This window comes from Vicia villosa, linkage group LG3 (assembly GCF_029867415.1).
Source record: "Vicia villosa cultivar HV-30 ecotype Madison, WI linkage group LG3, Vvil1.0, whole genome shotgun sequence".
Classification (NCBI taxonomy): domain Eukaryota; kingdom Viridiplantae; phylum Streptophyta; class Magnoliopsida; order Fabales; family Fabaceae; genus Vicia; species Vicia villosa.
This window is the reverse complement of record NC_081182.1, coordinates 44,752,795-44,772,125: the sequence shown is the minus strand read 5'-3', so window position 1 is coordinate 44,772,125 and position 19,331 is coordinate 44,752,795. Positions and strand designations below refer to the sequence as shown.

The 19,331-nt window shown below is 33.4% G+C and overlaps 2 protein-coding genes across 4 annotated transcripts; both read right to left on the bottom strand.

The window, feature by feature from the left end:
• Nucleotides 1-93: 93 nt before the first annotated feature.
• LOC131661227 (peroxidase 5-like) lies at nucleotides 94-1,704 on the bottom strand. The gene is made up of 4 exons (XM_058930686.1): nucleotides 1,324-1,704; nucleotides 1,047-1,238; nucleotides 806-971; nucleotides 94-724 (listed from the first exon to the last, which is right to left on the bottom strand). Exons 1-4 carry the CDS (start codon nucleotides 1,534-1,536, stop codon nucleotides 312-314), a joined length of 984 nt encoding a protein of 327 aa, XP_058786669.1. The 5' UTR covers nucleotides 1,537-1,704; the 3' UTR covers nucleotides 94-311.
• Nucleotides 1,705-8,651: 6,947 nt separating this feature from the next.
• Nucleotides 8,652-14,523, bottom strand: LOC131661226 (uncharacterized). 3 transcript variants are annotated; one of them, XM_058930684.1, is made up of 7 exons: nucleotides 14,347-14,523; nucleotides 13,661-14,242; nucleotides 11,207-12,846; nucleotides 9,962-10,132; nucleotides 9,671-9,845; nucleotides 9,179-9,585; nucleotides 8,936-9,107 (listed from the first exon to the last, which is right to left on the bottom strand). In XM_058930684.1, the coding sequence occupies exons 2-7, from the start codon at nucleotides 14,229-14,231 to the stop codon at nucleotides 9,078-9,080; spliced, it is 2,994 nt and encodes a 997-aa protein (XP_058786667.1). In that variant the 5' UTR covers nucleotides 14,232-14,242; nucleotides 14,347-14,523; the 3' UTR covers nucleotides 8,936-9,077. The 3 variants fall into 3 exon arrangements, with proteins under 3 accessions (XP_058786665.1, XP_058786666.1, XP_058786667.1); XM_058930682.1 differs by having other exon boundaries at nucleotides 8,652-9,585; nucleotides 14,347-14,522; XM_058930683.1 differs by having other exon boundaries at nucleotides 8,652-9,579; nucleotides 14,347-14,522.
• Between the last annotated feature and the right edge of the window lie 4,808 nt (nucleotides 14,524-19,331).

Here is a 19,331-nt window from a genome sequence, read left to right as displayed (position 1 = left end):
TCCATGAGCTTTTATCGTGCAATGTTTGGAAATTCTTCTAGTGCCTTGTAATGTTGACGATGGGACTAATTTGAACCCTACTTTTCGAAATACAATGTGATACTTTTGTAATTAACAAGATAAAAATGCACTGTGATTGCCAATTAAAGATCCACAATCAACCAACAGATGAATGCCAATTACAATTACACTGAAAAGAAACAAAACCAAAGTTGTTTGCTTTGTAATAAAGCAGGCAAAACCATATGAAACACACCATAGAATTTGTAAGTCTTTACTGCTGCAGTAACTTCAATTCATCAACACCATATCTAGCTATTGACCTCCCTGCAATTTGTTCGAATCTCCCCAGCATTGCCTGTTAAGACGCCAATTTGTCCCATCTTCACCATTGCATCTGCAAACTTGTTTGCCCACAGATAGGGATTCCTAGCATTTTGATTAACTTGTCTGGCTGTTCCAGTGGTGGTTAAGAGAGTCTGATCAGATGTGAATAAGCCTCTATTTGCCAAGATATCAATATAGTACCCTACATCTGCAGTTCCAGGGCTAGAAGGGTCCATTGGTACCACCAAGTTTTGGTTTGTGTTTCCTTGTGGACATTGCCTCTTCAATAATGCAGCATATGAGGGATGTAAACTTGGATCCTGGCTTGAAGTGCTGCTGAAGTTGTATAATCTGTTGCTGAAAGCAGAACAATGAGCGCGTCCAATGGTGTGTGCTCCTGCATACACATAAGTATGTCATTTACAAATTTATGCTACAATATCAAACCCCTTTGGAATAATCATCTTGAAATACGTACCAGAGAGAGTGACCATTTCATTTTGTGTTAACCCCTTCTTTGCAAAAAGTTGAGTGAGTTGGTTAACGTTGAAAGTTGGAGGAGGTAAATCTGTTCTTGTATCTGAAGCTAATGATATTTTCCCATCTCTTCTTCCTGCAGGAACATCGTAGCCAAGTCCTCCAGCCTGCATATGATGTAGGGTCATTTTGAAATAAGTATTTACTTTCAAAAGTTTCTAGCACAAAGTAGATGGACTTACCAACTCTACACTGTCTCTTGCCGCAAATGCAACTATATCGGCGCATGAAACGATTCCTTTGCATACTTCTTCAAGTTTAGCTTTAGCATTATCAATAACTTCAAACCCTCTGAGACTCGGTTTATTGGCCGGAGAGTCTTTCTCTGCAGTGTTAGAGGGAGTAGAATCAAGAAGTACCGATGCATCACATCCCTACAATTAACAACACGATTAAAGTTTACGACTAAGATGATACCAGCTATGACCTTTATCTTAATCAAGTACTATTATGACTTACTCTGATAAAGCAATCATGAAAATGCATTCTTACAAGTCCAGCAGCAATTCCAGGATTCTTGTAGAAACTTTTTCTAACCTCTTCTTTTACAATGAACTCAGCCATACCACATGAATAGCTATAAAACCCAACATCCAGCTGAGAACAAACACTTCTATTAAAAAAATATGTGACCAAAACTATAATTACATAGTTAAGTTTCTTGAGATACATTTTCACTTAGTACTATATCTGTTCTTGTCAACCTTATGACATAACTATAGCCTATTTATACGTAGAAATAGAATGATTAATGGGATTATTCTATTCCTAGTGCCATGTGTTAAGGAAATATGCTAAAAAATCACTATTTTGATGATCAAGAATGCATGTGATTGAGGAGAGTTATAAGAAAGGACAAGAAGAACAAGTTGGATTCAGTATTATAGGATAAGCAATACTACATTTTAGTTGACTTTGAGTGCAAGAAAATCCAAATTAGTAGTTAAAGTTGAGTAGATTAGTTAATATAATACTCAAAAACTGTGTTAGATAGTTTTGTTATGGTGACTTAGTTAGAATTTGAAAAAGAAGGCGTGCATTAGGAAAAATGATTAACAGATTTAAGCATTAGATATTTTATTGATTTTTTTTAAGTCCCACTTTAAGAGTGGTTATGTGTTTTGAAAACCATTATTGGTCATGAGTCAGTTTTTCCTTAATTGGATTAGGTGGTGATTTTCAAAAGGGAAACCAAAACCTTAAAGGAGTGTCATTGTTTGGATTTGGAAAGACATTCAGATACCACCTGCTTTCTTTGATTGTTCTACAACTTCTACTCATGTACGCTTCTTGGATGATGATCATATAATATTTTTGTTGAGTCTCAGCTTTTGTAGCAGTAGAAGCTAACTACTGATCAGATAAACTCAAAAATTCAAAGTTAAATAGTAAATTTTTTTTTTTTTTTGGGTTCCAATCTATCTCAAACAAAGTTAATCTTTGTTAATTTGGATATTAATTTATAGAGAGTTTCTTAATACATCTTTATGGGTTCTTAGGAGTTTTTATGTAATACTCCTTTAATTTGGTTATGTATATATGAATTCACCACATTTTAGTTTTTTATTGAATAGGTTCGGAGATCCATATCCGAATGCGTCAAATGGTAGCTTTCAGATACACATATCTGAAATAAACATCGATTACCAAACAGAAACAAACACCTTAAAATCAGAGCAACTTAACATAAATTTAACATAAATAGTCAAAATTACATAGATAGTGGAACATAAATTTAACATTACATATTGTTATAAATGGGTAGCTGAGAACATTATAACATTTTGATAACATCTTCTTTTGATCTTTGAAGTTTTGCATCGATTTCAATCGGACCCTTAGTAGAGTATTGGTGAAAAGTACTCAACATAACCTTTAAATTGTCATCCTTTTTCAGTGCAAACTGGGTGGACTTTATCTTTTCTTCAATGTCAAGTAAGGGTGAACGACACTCGAGCTTGACCACCTTTCAATTTTCTAGATATTGTAGGGGAAATTTTAGTATGATAATCAGCTCGACAAGAGGCGTGTCCTCAGAGAACTTAAATTGAAGTGGCGACATTTCACCACTGAAGTAGACAAAAGAAAGGTGAGGATATGTTTGCCTCATATCTGTTTGTGGTGTGTGGTGTTGAAGAAATGATTTGGAGACCCTATTTATAGAAGATTTGGAAAATTTTGGACCCAAGAATTCTTATCCTGCCACCAGGGTATGTTTTGAATATTAACCTTCAAATCCACCCTTTTTTTACGAAAATAGGGTTTTCGCATAGGCATATCCGAAATAACCTTTGTTGTTTTTTTAAAAAAATGAAGGTTAATTATGCAGAATCAGAAACAGATTCTGTTTTAGCGGAATCATTACCATAGAAACATGAAAAAAATTAAATCGGTAAAAGTAAAAAATGGTAAAATATTGAATAGATATATTATATATGTATTTAATCGTATATAATTTACATTGTGCACGACAATACATTCAAAAAATGATTCGATTATATTATAAAATGCACCAAACGAATTGTCATCGCTTAAATCTAAAACCGATTCTTTCTTCGACTTCTCCTTAATTGATTTTCTCTCAAGCTCCGTCAATTTTGTGAACTCTGTCATCCTTTTCAAAAAGTGACCCGGTCAAGTTTACGCCTATTTTATAAAATGTGTCTTCCATTCCACTGATGTAGCCAGAATAGGACACCTGGTTTCAAATAAACCTGAACAAATTTGAGTAATCTAAGATACCCAATACAAATTATGCGGCCGGATGGGTCTTGAGGTGGGCGACTCTGAAGTTGGAAAAATATCCTCTGAAAACCATATCCGAAGTGACGTTGTTTTTTTCATCTGAAAGTCAACATCAATGCAAGGAAATGAGAGATGAAATGAGAAAAATTTACCTTAAATTGCAGCTTTCTATGCTTTATTTGATATGATAAAACACTTGAAACTTAGTTTGGAGATGAAAAGTTAATTGAGAATGGTTGAAGTTTTGTGGTAGGTTTTGGTTATGGGGGGAAATGAAGAGAATAAAATAGTGGTTGGGGTTGTAACACCCTAATTTACCCCGGCGAATTATAATAAAATCAGAGTAATAAAATTACATTCAAAACAATTCATCACAAACCAGGATGTCAAATTTCTTCATAATACAAACATTTGCCTGCAATTATTAACGGATGCATAACACAATAAGTCGGATGTAACGATTTAAATCACATAATCTTTGAAACATCCTTTATTACACAGCGAAAAGTATTCATAAATCAATTTAAAACCAACCAAAAATTTAGTTCGACATTTGTCAACATCATTATTCATAAAGCTTCAACAATCAAATTAAATCTAACAAATAACGTTCATCCCCCTAGTGTTACGTATCAGTGCAACGAAGCCGACTCGAACTAACTGAAGGTAATCATCCTTCACTCATTATCACCTGCATGTTACCAACGTTAGGGTAACATTCAAACAGAAGGGGTGAGATATCATAACAATATAAAGAAATGTATGATAACAAGTATATGAAGAATAAAGTCATACACATTTTACCACTTCACAAAATCATCATCATTATCACATCACGGTCTATAAAAATGTAATGAGACCAACTTCGACACAAATGCATGTGGTACCAATAGGGCATGAGCCCTCAACATAATGCCAGTAAATAGAGGTAGCAACAAGGCATAAGCCTTCAACATTTTGCCAATTCAGGCCATCAACAGAGCATAAGCCCTAAAAAATGCAGTGTATGTGACTTCGACATGCAACAATGCAATTATACAACCACAAGGCATAAGCCTTCAACAAACGCCAAAATAGGCCATCACCTCATCGTCATCGCAAAACCACGTCATATAATCATAAACAACAGTTAGTCAACAAGATTCAAAACGTCATTCTCAACCATTATTCATTACAATGCATAATCATAAAAAATTCAAGTATTCGGTTTTCATCAAAACTCGGCTCAAAGACCGTTCAAACGACTTCAGTAATTTTTGGAAAATTCACTAAAACTCATGATAAATCACTATTTTCCAAGACCCAATTTAGTTTTGAAAAATAAAAACTTTTCTAACAGGGCTCGCTAAGCGCCATTGGCTCGCTAGGCGACTTGTCGATTAAGTAGAAAAATTCTGCTACGGGTTCGCTACTACCTCAGCCCCTTTTTACACCAAAGACCCATCTTAAACTGTCCAGCTTTACAAAAGAATCATATATTCATGTTCTTCTATTCATATAACATCTATTGGGATCATAAAAATGCTATTCTACGACGTCACTTTCGACACTTAATTTACGGTCAAAACCCGATTTTTCACAAAACAGGGCCCTAGCCTCTTTGTGTCTCTTATCCTCTTTCACATTCTTTGTTTTCACGTTCTCTCACTTTCTCCTAATGCTCTTTGTGTCTCTTATTTTAGTTAACCCCTTACTAACTTTTAATCACTAATGAGCTTAACAAACAACACCCCCTATATTTATTATGCTAACACCACATAGGCCCAATTACTTATTTAATTATTTACTCTATTATTATTATTATTATTATTATTATTATTATTATTATTATTATTATTTAACTTCTAATAAAACATCATAACCTCTAATGTCTAGTCACACTCACATATTTCCACACTTTTAGACATATACCCTTCCAACAACACAAATTCACAAATAAATCACAACTTCACCAAACAATTCACAATCAACTTAATTAAATAATCAAATAAAATTAAACGGGTGTTACAAGGGTGATCATGCAACGAGCTAACATAACAACGATATTTTCAGATATGCACAGGGTCGGTCCAATCAATTTGGAGGCCCTGTTTTAATTTAGAAATAAATTTAATTATAATAGAAATACGCAAGGCAATTGGTTTGAATATAGAGAAAAAATATTGATTATTTAAGTGTTGGAATGAGTTATTAGAGTGCAATTGAAAGACAATAATGAAGAATAATTATTTATGTATTTTTTTCATGAAAGTGTAATTTATTGGAGTGCAATGTTACTTTTCTACCATGAAAAATATAGTTACTAAATAGTTTAATAATTTATCTATTTGTTCAATTTAATTTTTTAAGTTTTGGGCCCTTAAAAATGTGAGGCCCTGTGCTGTGGCACTGCTTCACAGGGCCGGGCCTGAATATGCATATTAAAAAATACTACTGAATATTTAAATCCAACGTTCAAATAATAATAACGTGTAAACTAAAGTGTTTTTGGAGATACATTTCTGAAACACCTTGATAATTGATATAGGATGCGTTTTGAGATGCATCTTCGAAGAATATTTTTGAGTTTTCAAAGATTTATTTCGTCTCTATAAGAATGTATTAAGAAATTCCCTAATTTATATCATTAAAATTGATCACTCAATATCGAAATAAAAATAGTATATTCTTATATGTCTAGATCCGATGATAGCAAATGTCAAATTTAGCATACTTACATAATAAATTTAGTAAAAGACATATTAAATCAATCCGATCATCAATTGAGAGATATTATCTAGAAGATCACATCTATAAAATCTTATAGAGTTTAAAAAATTATTTCATATTCTATCACATCAATTCATTTCATCATATACTAAGTTATTTAAATATATATAAATATCAACTACAAGAACATATAACAACAAATATTTAAATTGTTTAATATTTCATATACAATAAATATCTTGATAATATTAGATAATTAATTGGTTTGATTTAATATTTTAGATAATCCCCTGCTTGATCCGGCGTCTCGTGCAAATTCTCGTCTGTTTAGATTTGATGATGGGAAATTGGCAGCAGGTCTGAATTGTATGCTCCAAGCTTGATTGAAGTCGTAACGATTCCTATGTGTTTTGCTTGTAGTTGGGCCTTGACATGTGGGTCTTTTGAGTGGCCTAGAACAGTTGTCCCCAAATCATAATTCTTGATTGTTGGAACAAGGGTTTTGTTGCGTGACCCGTTCTAGCCCTTGTTAAAGGGGTGAGATAATTGTAAGGCAGGTAGAATTTGAAACATGTGCATTGAATTTTATCCTTGTAATTCGTAATGCCTTATTGGGGACTTGTGATGTATGGCTCTAGGGCTGTCAATAAATATGTCTTTTCACCTTACGTACTAAAGCATTTCGAAGAGTTTGATGCTAGATCACGACTGTTGGTGGTATGGTCGTATTTTCCCACATTAAGTTTGATGCTTTTCACCTATATTGATGTTGTATACATTAAATACTTCACAAATTTGAAAAGAATTCACGAGTACAATTGGAAAACATCTTGTTTGGTTTACCTCATACTTTAGTTTAGTTGAAGGTGGTTTATGGAAGACGAGACAGACGACGGGAAGTAGGGGTGGAAATAGGCTGGGTCGAGTTAGACTTTGCCAAGCCTGTCAAAAAAATCGAAGCCTAAGCCTGACATGTAACCTGACGTAGGCTTATTTTTAGGCTTGAGTCTGACCTTTTCGAAGGCCTGGTTAGCCTGTTATCCTACATAAAAGCCTATTTGTTTTAAACATATGTGAATAAGAAATTAAAATAATGTTTAAATAGACTAACTAACTAAAAAAACAAGAAACTAAAAATTTGTTTGCATTGACTTATTTTAACTTACCTATTAGCATAAGTTCCATGAGACTATTTGTTTAAGAAAATTTATGAAAACAATGTTCATCACGTATTTTCATCTTATTTTCACAAGATCTTCAAGATAATCAAGTTTTATTTATGTATTTTAATTCAAAGTACAAAAGATATCATAATGATAATAGAAGATTATTCATATTTAATTAAATAGGGCAGTCTGATAGGTTTAAAAAGACTTTTTTAGGGTCTGAGGCCTAACCTTTTTAACTATATAGACTTATAAAAAGACCTAGGTCTTTTCTATTTAAAAAAATGTGTGGTCTGACCTGAGCCTGTAGACCTCTGTTATCGGTCTGACCTATTTCTACCTCTAACGAAAAGCAACTGTCTATTTCAAATAATTTATTTAAATCTTTACTAATATTAATTTCACAATTTTAACATGTGTATAAATTTATATTTTAAATTTTTAACTATTCTTTCTAAAGAAATAAATTGATTTATTATACATTTTATATGGTATTAAATATTATATTAGTTTTTTAATTCAAATAAAATTTCTTTTATTATTTCTAATTTTATATTTGTAAATACTTTTTTTTTAACTATTCAAGTTGAATAACACATAAAATAAATATTAATTAATTAAAAAAGAATAATATTATAAAAATGATTTTTTTTTATCAAAATGAATAAAAATATAAAGATAATGAAATATGAAGAAAACAAATTTTCAATATTAAACTTGCACAATATCACAAATTTGAGATTAATAAATTGCACATTTTTTTCTTATTCTTTCCTCTTTTCTATTTTTAATTAAAACTAATACCCCTAAGATCTATTTTAATTTTTTTAATTTCAAAAACTTATAAATAAAAAATAAATTTTAAAAATAATTTCATATGACTAGGTTACCTAGAAGGTTTTATTTTTTCAAATTTTAAAAACTAAAAACAGATTTACAAAATAGCATATGTTGCACCCAAACCTCACTACCTAATTCACAAACATGGTATACATTTCAATTTTCAAACATTAAAATTTTAAAGAAAGGTAAATTGTTATTTATGAATGCATGTCTTTTAAATTCTTAGAAGAAACGTGCAATCTAAAAGGTTTGAGCATGGCAATTTGGTGACTTGAGCTTTCTAGCATTTTATGCTTAATATTATCTAACACTAAACAAGCAATATTGAGTAAGCACACATAAACATGAAAACAAATACCGTCGAAGTTATATACAATCATGGTAAAGGAGATTAAAAACCAAATTCTGCAGTATGAATTAAGATAATAAAGAAATTCCAATGCAGAAAAAATTATTCCGGTCATATAAGCCATCTGTCACGGTTTCTAGCACAACAAGCGCCTCTTCTACACATGTTCCCAATCTGATGTCAAGCCATCCAAGTTATAATTAGGAGGCTGAAATTCGTAGGTTCTCTCCCCCCAATCTAGGTGAATCTCCTTTGGAGTTGTTTCCTCCACAGCAGTGTAGAAATTGAGATTAGTATTCAAACTTTCACCCTCTAATGCATCTTTTGTAATTACTGTCTCCTTTATTCCTTCACCAGAAAATTCAACCAATTTCTCTGTTGAAGATACAGAACTTGAATCTTCAGCAGCCCGGGACTTGAGAAAATGAAATCTAGTCAAAACAGATGTCTCATAATCAGCCATGTTTTGCCCAGGAATTGGAGAATCCGGAAAGAAATTAACCTGGTTTTGATTATCTTCTTCTTGAGGTGCCAACATGTCTGCTATGTATGATGATGTCTCCAAATCATTAGCATTGTCAGCCCTGGATTTAATAACATTGTATCTGGCCATAACAGAAGCCTCGTCATTTCCAGCCACTTCCTTGTTTGTGCCAGAAACAGCATAATTCTGGATGAAGTTATACAAGTTTTGACCACCATCTGCTTCAGGTGTCAATGAATTAAGCCTGTTCATATCAGAAGAAGTTTTCGACTGGGGAAGTTCCTTTGGAATGGTAGCAGCTAAGTCAACCAAATTCTGAGCAGAAGAATCAGAGTTTAGACATTTGTTAACTTCAATTGCAGAACTCTTACCCCTGCTTAATTTAGGAATAACTTCTGATTTTGAATGCTGCTCCATGTCTAAAGCTTGTATAAGATACAAAAAGAACATTAGCTTAAAAAACTGAAGGATAAAAATGGGTCAAATTGAGACTAAAAACAAAATGTCAACCTCTTTGCTTGTATGCTTGTTTCTCCATTTCAATCTTCAGTTGATTGTAGCGATTTTTGTAAGTGACGGAACATAATGCAGCTTCAGCCTCAAGCCATAGATTTTTATACAAACGAGTCTGAGACTCTGTTGCTTCATCATCATCAAAATTCTCACTAAGAATATTCTTTATAGCCTATAAATCAAAAGTAGACCAACACGCATGATATCTTCAGTACTGCTATAAGATCCCCCATTTCTAGACATGTATTAGTTAAGAGAAAAATAACACTGCATGAGATATCAAAGTACCTTAGTCATGTTCTCTTCCTTGGTCATTTCTGCACCACTGCTTGGGGAAATGAAGCCTGAAGGCATCCAATATGGCTTCTCAGATCCAAAACAGAAATCTGCCTTTTGAGCAAGCTGACTTTCAGGCTCATCCATAGAGCTCTCTGGTCCTATCTTGGTTAATTGGACCCCCTTGAAACACATTTGGAGAACATAAACCGGTAAGAAAGGGCTAATAGTTAAAAAAAAAACATGTAAAATAGGTAAATAATGTCTACATTCTGACTTAGAAGAAAAATATTATAAACATCATCTATAGCTACATATATCTCTTTTCTGTTATTACATTTTACAAAATAAGTATATGTAGCAATCTTTGCTATATGTTTCTTCTTGCAACGACTCTGGTGTTTGATACTTTTAAAGTTGAAAAATGCAGTTGCATGTTTGTATCTAACATATAGACAGGATTTCTGGCTCATAAATTTACAGTGATATATTATCAACCATGTTGCATCTCATTATCTTAAAATAGACAAATTATATATTACACATGAAGATACAGCATGCTAACCTTTGCAATAGAAAGTTACATTGAGATGGGTTTTTGACACAACCAGTTCTAACTAAGATCCACACCACAAACAAAATATATTTAAAAATCGAACTGAACTAGATACCTATAAAATTGATCCCCGATCTATCTGCAGAGGACAACACATAACATAGTAAAACCAATTCTCCTCTATATCAAAAGCACTCTTTGGTCATTCTCCCATTCTCACTATTTCACATACCATATAAGCAATCATTGAGCTATATAATAACACATTTTTAATACAAACACATGTCATAGGAAAATGCATCAAAATCACTCTAATCACATGAAAAGTAATGATTACAAGGCCAAATATTTCCTTGGTGACTTCATGTTTTTAAAGCTTCAAAAAAGTTCAACAATATAGAGGGGGACTTTAAAGTATATATTCAGTAATTGAACTGTTTGATACAAAATTTAATATCATATTGAAAAAAAGGTCAATTTACTACAATGGCCCGCAAAGGTGTTTATATATAAGTCAGGAAAATTTTCGTTTTCTAAGCTATGTTTGGATATAAATGAATTTCAGTTTTTGTTAAATTCATATCATCAACCAGTGAGGCAATTAAATAACTTAAATTTTCAATAACTCCAATAAAAAAGTGTTTACTATAACCTCTCTGAAGGCTGTGGGTTATTATTGAATAGAAGAAATATGTACATACCTGTTGAGGTTCACATGATTCTACAGCACATCTAGAAGTTTCTGGCTGACGAAGAAGACATTCTTGAGCCAAGTTAATTCGCTCAGATTTCTTCAAAACACATGTATTAAGATTGGTGATCACATCTCTAAGGATATTGCAATTTTGTTCCTCCAGCTCACAAGCATCATTTAAACAATGGTTAAGAAGCAACTGTGAAAATTTGCTCATGGTATCAACCAGCATCTGGGCATTTAATTCCTCAGTTGATACTTTCCCGGCTGATTTTTCAGATGTAGTAGATGCATCTTCCACTAAAGAAGACAAAGACAGGGCATGTCCTACGGTAAGAGATGTACCAGACGCCGAGCATATATTCTCATTGCATCCGGCATCTGCATCACCAATGCATAAGGTATGTAGTTTTTGAGATGCCAATTTGTTTTCCTCTGTAACTTGATCCTCGTCATAAGAAGGTCCAGACTCACGATCAATTGGCTTGGTTGGTGGTACACTATTATCCTTCATTTTGGTAATAACATCTTCATATTGAAGCTCGTAATCACAAGATGGCTCAGAGTGAAAAGGTCCAGCATTCACTACATTGCAATCATCGGATGCAAATCTTGTTTCTGAATTTTGTTTCGAGGAAGAACCCGCTGAATATGTTTCCTGATCAGCAATTTGAATGTGCATTTGGAAGCTGCTGTCGCATGGCTTTTTGACATTATTTTTACCATCCAGAAGAAAACTCTGAGGCTCCCGAGTAACAGAAGCAAAGCATTCATTTTTAGGCACATTTTCAGGAGGTAAAGCCTCAGAAGATTCATAATAAGAAAAATGAGCAGCAGGAGCTCCTTTCCAGCAAGGTGAGTCTACAGAGGGATTACATGGATCACCAACACACTCAAAAGATTTATCAACAGAATTAACACCCTGAATAGCATTTAGTCCCAAGCTTAAAAGCCCTGGATTTGGCTGAAGATATTGAAATTCATGTCTTGCTTTATCTTTATAATCCACAACATCCCCTGAATCGTTCATGTCTGAAACCATTGCGTTGTTTGATGAGGAAGCTTCGTTACTATCTAGATTCATGCTGAGATTTAAACCAAAGCAAGCAGCAGCCTCCTTTATATCATAGAATTTTTTGTGTCCAGAGCCTCCATCTGGGACAAATATGCCAAGGTTTAAATCTGTACCTGATCCTGTTATAGTTGTCGAAACTGTATCAACTCTTGTTTGTTTATCTTGCTGCCCCAAGTGTTTGTCATATACACCAGTATATGAAAAGTGATGGTCCCCTGAATCTACAGCTAATTTCAAGGGTGGTTCATGATGAGTCTCTAGAGACAATGGAGGAGATTGTAAAACCGATGTATGCGAAAAATCAACCGGCATGGGCTTGGTAGGTCTCCACCAGCAAGATTTATCATCAACACAATCCCCACTTGTAGGCAAGCTATGTTTCTCCCAACCAATCATGTGTGGAACCTCACCATGACTATCAGTTATATCTTGACACCCTGCATTTGCGAGTTTGGTAGTTCTCCACCAGAATGGTTTATCATCAACAGGATCCGCACTTGTAGTCAAGCTATGTTTCTCCCAACCAACCATATGTGGACCCTCAACATGACTGACAGTTACATCTGGACACCCTGCATTTAAGAAAATAATAATCATATTTATATGGTAGATGAAAAGTTGATTTTCTATATAGCATCATTAAAATAAATTATAGCTTTTCTTCCTTAATTGTCCTTTTAAGTCAGTGTTGTCAATGGGGGATTGCCAAAATCCCGCCATATAGTGGATTATGGCAGAAAAACCACAATATCAGCCGATATTTAGCATTGTGGCGAGTCCAAAACCCGCCATGTATATCTGCCATACCGGCCATAGCACTGCTATTTGATAATACTGCTTTAAGTACATTTTTCAATAATACTTTTCAATCATTGTTTAGTTAGAAACAAAGACAGAGCATTGATCTTACCGGTTAGAAAGAAGGCTTACATTGAAAAATATTTTCAGAAGATGTCATCTCAATTGAAGACAAAAGCCTCATTACAAGTTTGAAACATTGATTTTGTATCGCTAGATGACTGTAAAAATGCTTAGCCAACAAAAAAATTGCATGCAAACTACTGATTCAGTTATATGTTCTCTTCTTCATGTTAGGTTATTTCAAATAAAGCATGTGTTTCCTTCTTCAGATTTTCTTACCACATTACCAATACATCATATAGTCTTTCTCAGTTTAAAATCCCCTAATGAAATTATACAAATACTATCAACATCCCATAATAAGCTGTTACAATTTTCAAAAACCCTTTTGCATTTAATCAACTCTTAACTCGACAATTACTGAATTCATTCATATACACATTGAAGAATGAAAATTCAGTTTGAGTAAGCAACACAATGAGCTCAAGAAACTAGAAAAGCACAAAAACAAGACAGAAACCATACCAGACTTCATCCTTTCATCAGCAACAGAGTCAGTAAAACTTGTTTGATTCAAACCAAAACCACCCCTAACTCCAATCTGATTCCCTTTACCATTTCCAAAATCCAAAAACTGATTAGCAACAGTTTGACCAGCAAACCCTAACCCTAACTCATTCGGCTTATCAGCCCCAACTCCAATCTGATTCCCTTTACCATTACCAAAATCCGCAAACTGATTAGCAACGGTCTGACCACCAAACCCTAACTCAATCGGCTTATTAACATAATCAGCCTGAGAAACCCCGTCCGTCGCAGTAAATCCCGAAAACGAAGACCAGTGATCAGGTACAACCGAAACAGAATTACGATCCTGATGAACCCCATATGAATTGAAATATTGTTGGGGTTCATATTGATCTGGATATCTATATGGAAATCCTCCAGGACGCACAGCATCTCCTGGATCAATGAACGGAGGCGAAACGCCATTGGGAGAAGATCGATTAACACTAAACGGTGTAGCGAAAGCTGATAAATTCGATGAAGGTGATGCATAATAACTCCAATCGTTGTACGATCCAAAACCCTTCATAGCTTAACGATCTTGATTATGCATGAACAACGAAAATTAATCAATTAACATGATAAGCAAAAAACGAAAAAAATCAAAATGATACAAAATTTGATAGAAAGATTGAATTGCGTACCGAATAGGACACCAGGAGAAAGGAAAGTGCAACGCGAGTGAAGGTTTGAGTATGTCGCTACTGTTTTTTCTGAGTTTGTTTCGATGAAAACAAACTGAATCGTTTATATATAATAATTAATAATACAGTATCTCTCTCTGTAGCTAGAGCAATTTGTTACATATTGAACGAAAAATGGGGCGAAAATCTGTGAGGATCTTTTTTTATTAATTTCGTCATTTATAATATTTTAATTAATTTGATATGTTTTGTTTTACAGTTTAATAACTTGGTCAAACGGTTAATGATTTTGAATTTCGTGATTGATTTTAATTCAAAAGCATATTATGTTAAATTTTTACTCAATTTTTCATGTTTAGTAATTGGGAAATGATATTTTAACATCATTTTTAGGTGGTTAACATCGTATTTACTTATATATATTTTAGATATGATTTTGTTTTTAATTCAATCCATGTTATCATATCTAGTATCCATGCAATTCAATTTTATTTCACACGGCCACCATTTTATTTGCATACCATACCATGAGTGAGATATTAGAATGAAAGTTGAAAAAATCATTCAGGTAAATTGGCGATAGTAACGAAGAGACGACGGTTGGCCGACGGCTAGGTGAGGTGATGATGGTCAAACTCAACAAGAAAGTGGCTAAGAGGTTCCACGGATACATTCCTCTTTGCTCTTCTATTTTATTTATTTATTGTTGAAAGTCATTGGTGGACACGTGGCATTGTCTAAGCAGTGTGATTTATCAAACAGTTATAAACTATTAAACGTCACTTTAACGTTGGCGCCATGAAGTTAGAGAATTTGCTTCCTAGATTTTGAGCCCGCTATATGGTAATTCAAACTCGTTTTAATATTATTTATTGTAGTTTATTAGTGATTTATCTAGCGTCATCTTGTCAAATGCGAACTCGCCATGTCATCCAACATGCTTGAAGATGACTCATTAAGTGATTTCCATATCATTCGTGGAACCACCATGTGTGAAGTGAACAAACTTAAGTTTCTCATTGGCTAAACTACCTTATCATAGCTCATATATAAACTACCTTTTACAAATCATTAACCCTTAAAAATCAGATGTTATGGTTGTTCATGGTATAGTTCGGTCAAAAAACTATAATGAATCTTATAAAATAGTCACCCGAAGTGAATCCAACACATTTAATTTATCTATAACCGTACTGAACCAAAGTTATTAGTTTAGGATATCATTTCAGAATTTTGAACTGAACTGAACCAAAATTATTAGTTTAGTATGTCAGTTCAGAATTTCAAACCATATCAAACTTTAAAAAAACAATTTCTTTCAAACCGAAAGATAAAGCTTATAGTATCGCTGCTTGGATGTGCAAACCTTTAAAGATTGTAATTTTGTTCAAGCTTTCACGGAGGCCGGTTTGAATAACTTCGTCCTTGAAGTAACCCAAGAAATATTTATCCTCTTAGTGCGAATATTCAATGCCAACCTCAAATATACAGATGGAACTCTCAGTTCCAAAGTAAAGAAACATGCAATTCGGCTAAGTCTTGAAGAATTCACAGAGATTTGTAATCTTTCTTCCATCGGCTACGAGGTATCATGAAAGTGAAGAAAGTAGAAATTTTAATTGTGATAATGATGTTCTTTACTTTCTGACTAATCGAACATATATAATTCCTACTTTATTAATCATCAACATAATACGCCTGAATATTTGAATAATTCACTATGTGGTGAATCCTGTTCTTTTCCCCAAAAAAAGCAACTCTAGTTAGGCAAACAAATTTGACATACCTCCAATTTGGTTTTTGGAAAATAGAGTTGAGAAAAATTAGGGTGATGTCTCTTGAAGGATACTCTACTCCATTTACCAGATCTGCAATGATAACACTTCTCCAAATTTGTATTCTTTAATCCTGGAAGCACATCCTTTTGGCCAAAACATTAAGTCCCTTTTCACTAATATGACTAAGTCTTCAGTGTCACAAAGATGCTTCCATACAATGAGAACACTTCTTCAAATATGCATTTTTTAATTCTGGAAGCACATTATTCTAGCCAAAACATCCGCCCTTTTTCACTAATATGACTAAATTTTCAGTGCCCCAAAGACGCTTCCATGTCGATAGTATTCAAAATGTCCCTAATAACCAAAGCTTTTGTCTAATACAACTTAGAAATTTTCTCTCCTTTAGCCACAACTAAGTTACCTTTCTTGAGTTTCCACTTTCTAGAACCAAAGTGATTGTCATAACTACAATCTTCAAGCATACGCACATAGATCAAATTAAAGCAGACATATGGAGCATGTATGACACCTCTAAGAAACAATTGCATTCTCATATTAGTTTGCAAGAAAACAACACAAACACCAATTACCTTAGAGACGCAATTATTACCCATCTTAAACACTCCATAGTCACCAGAAAAATAAGATGTGAATAACTCATTCTTTAGTGTAACGTGCAATGTAGTACCACGGTCAACTATCCATGTGCTCTCATATGCTATGAGATTAACATAATCATGATCATGGATAATAACAAGATCATCATTAGTAGCAGTAGTAACACAATCATCATGATAATCTTCATGATCTCTTTGTTTAGACTTACCTTCTTTACCTTTGTTATCTTTTTTTCACTAATAACAATACTTTTGCACTGTCTTGTTTTGAGACAATAATGACACTCTAGATTCTTGCATTGCGGCTAGGACTTGCTTTTTTTATTATATCTACCACCCACAGTTCCTTTTTCTGACCTCTCCCCCTATTTTTAGTGACAAGAACATCGAATTTAGATGAATAATGATCTGCCTTCCTTCTCATCTTCTAATTAAGAATACCACCATTAGTCGTTTCTATAGAAACAACACCTTTAGGAGTAATACTTGTGATTGAAACGCGAAACTTCTCACAATAATTTAGTAAAGATAGTAATATAAATAGTCCCAAAAGTTCATCATCAAATTTGATACCCATTCCCGACATCTGAACAAGGAGCTCTTAAAATTCTTTCAAGTGATCTGAAATAGAAGTCTCATTCATATACTTTAAACTTATGAAGCTATTCAACAAGAACAATTTATTATCCCATGATTTAGAGGTATACAAGGACTCTATCTTCTCCCATAAAAAAATTTCTTGTGTCTTATTAGCAATATGATTATAAATATTGTCTTCTACATATTGTCAAAAAACCACATATCTCTAGATGTTCAAACTCACATTCTTCATCAAACACAAAATCTGGCTTTGCGGAACAAAAAGCCGGTAAATGCAATTTCTTCATAAATAGTAAGTATTTCATCTTTCTTTTACATAAATGGTAATTATAATCATTCAACAATAACATCTTCATATTAGTATTTGACTCCATTATTCAAACAAGTAAAATAGCCTTTAACCAAGAGCTCTGATGTCACTGTGATAACACACAATAATAAACCAATACGCAATAAAAATAAAAATTCAAACTTGTAAGAACCTATTAGAATCAACAATAAATATATAATATCAAATTGAAAAAATATAGGCACAAGAGAACACCGATATTTTAACCTAGAAAACCCTAAATGTGAGAGTAATTAACTACGGGTTATACAGACCAAAGAAATAACTTTACTATAATCAAGTAAGGGTACAAGAGAGTCTCAAAGTGATTCATAAACTAGTGCTAACAACGACAAAATCAAAAAGCAAACTAGCTTGCAAATAAGAAACGTGAAGCTGAAAAATACCCAAATCTACATCTTCAGCGAGAAGTCAGTATCTCTCAGCTTAGACTTTGTTTTACAAATCTGAACCGTCAAAACGTAGACGAATGTATTACAAACATGCCCTTCAAAATGAGATAAATTCAATGGCTAACGAATCCTAAATAGTTGATTTATTGAGACTTATTGCAGAAAAATAGAAACTGGTTTCACACACATAATCCTAAAATGATCATCTCCACTTATGATAAGTAAATACAAATGAGCTAACATCTCTCTCTCTCTCTCTCTCTCTCTCTCTCTCTCTCTCTCTCTCTCTCTCTCTCTCTCTCTCTCTCTCTCTCTCTCTCTCTCTCTCTCTCTCTCTCTCTCTCTCTCTCTCTCTCCCCCTAAAGTGACCATTTCCACTTATAATAAATGAGACACAAATGAGTTAACATATTTAGGTCTTTCTCCACGTAAGAAATGAGCCCAAACCCAATAGTCTGACACGCGTTAGGAAGATAACTTGGACTACAAGTGTTATTTTAGCTAAGTCAGATCAGACTTTAGAGACTACTACTGTGGTCTGGGCCAACACCCACTTTGTAAAGGACATGTGAGTCGTCCAAAAATTGAAAGGCATAAATGTTCCACAAAGCAGTCAAGATTGTCAGATCAAAGACTAAAAAATCTAAGAGCATTTGCCTTATGAGGCAGATATCTTCAAAGAGAAGGCTGTACTGACCTAAACTTTAGAATCCAATTATTAAGCCATAATAAAAACTTCATCTAGATATATGTTATTCTAAGTCTAAATACCTACTACTTTCAACCGTCATTAACTTTGACGTTAAAATGTTTACAAGTATTCCACATAAGCAAACCTTAAACAATACTCTGAAATTTACCATCAAAATCAGATTCATTACCTTTTTTTAAACTACATCAATCTTCTCAAAATCAAAATATAAATTTAATTGTCTTAAACTTAAACGGTTTAAAGAAATTATGAATTTAAAAATTCTAACTTTTTAGTGTCAGAAAACCTGCAAACATTATAAGATTGGCTCAATCTGACAAGGTGAATTTGGTGTGTCACCATGACTTGTTATTAGCCTACATCAGAATCAGATGAATCAGACTTCATTCTATGGACCCCATCACCATGTGCAACTCAGACCCACCCACCTGATTTCCTTCCATGAATATGTCTATTTGTTCAATAATACTCAAGTAGCCTCTTTTCTCTCTTTACTTTTTGTTTTTCTCCTCTTTATATTATGCCATGCATTTG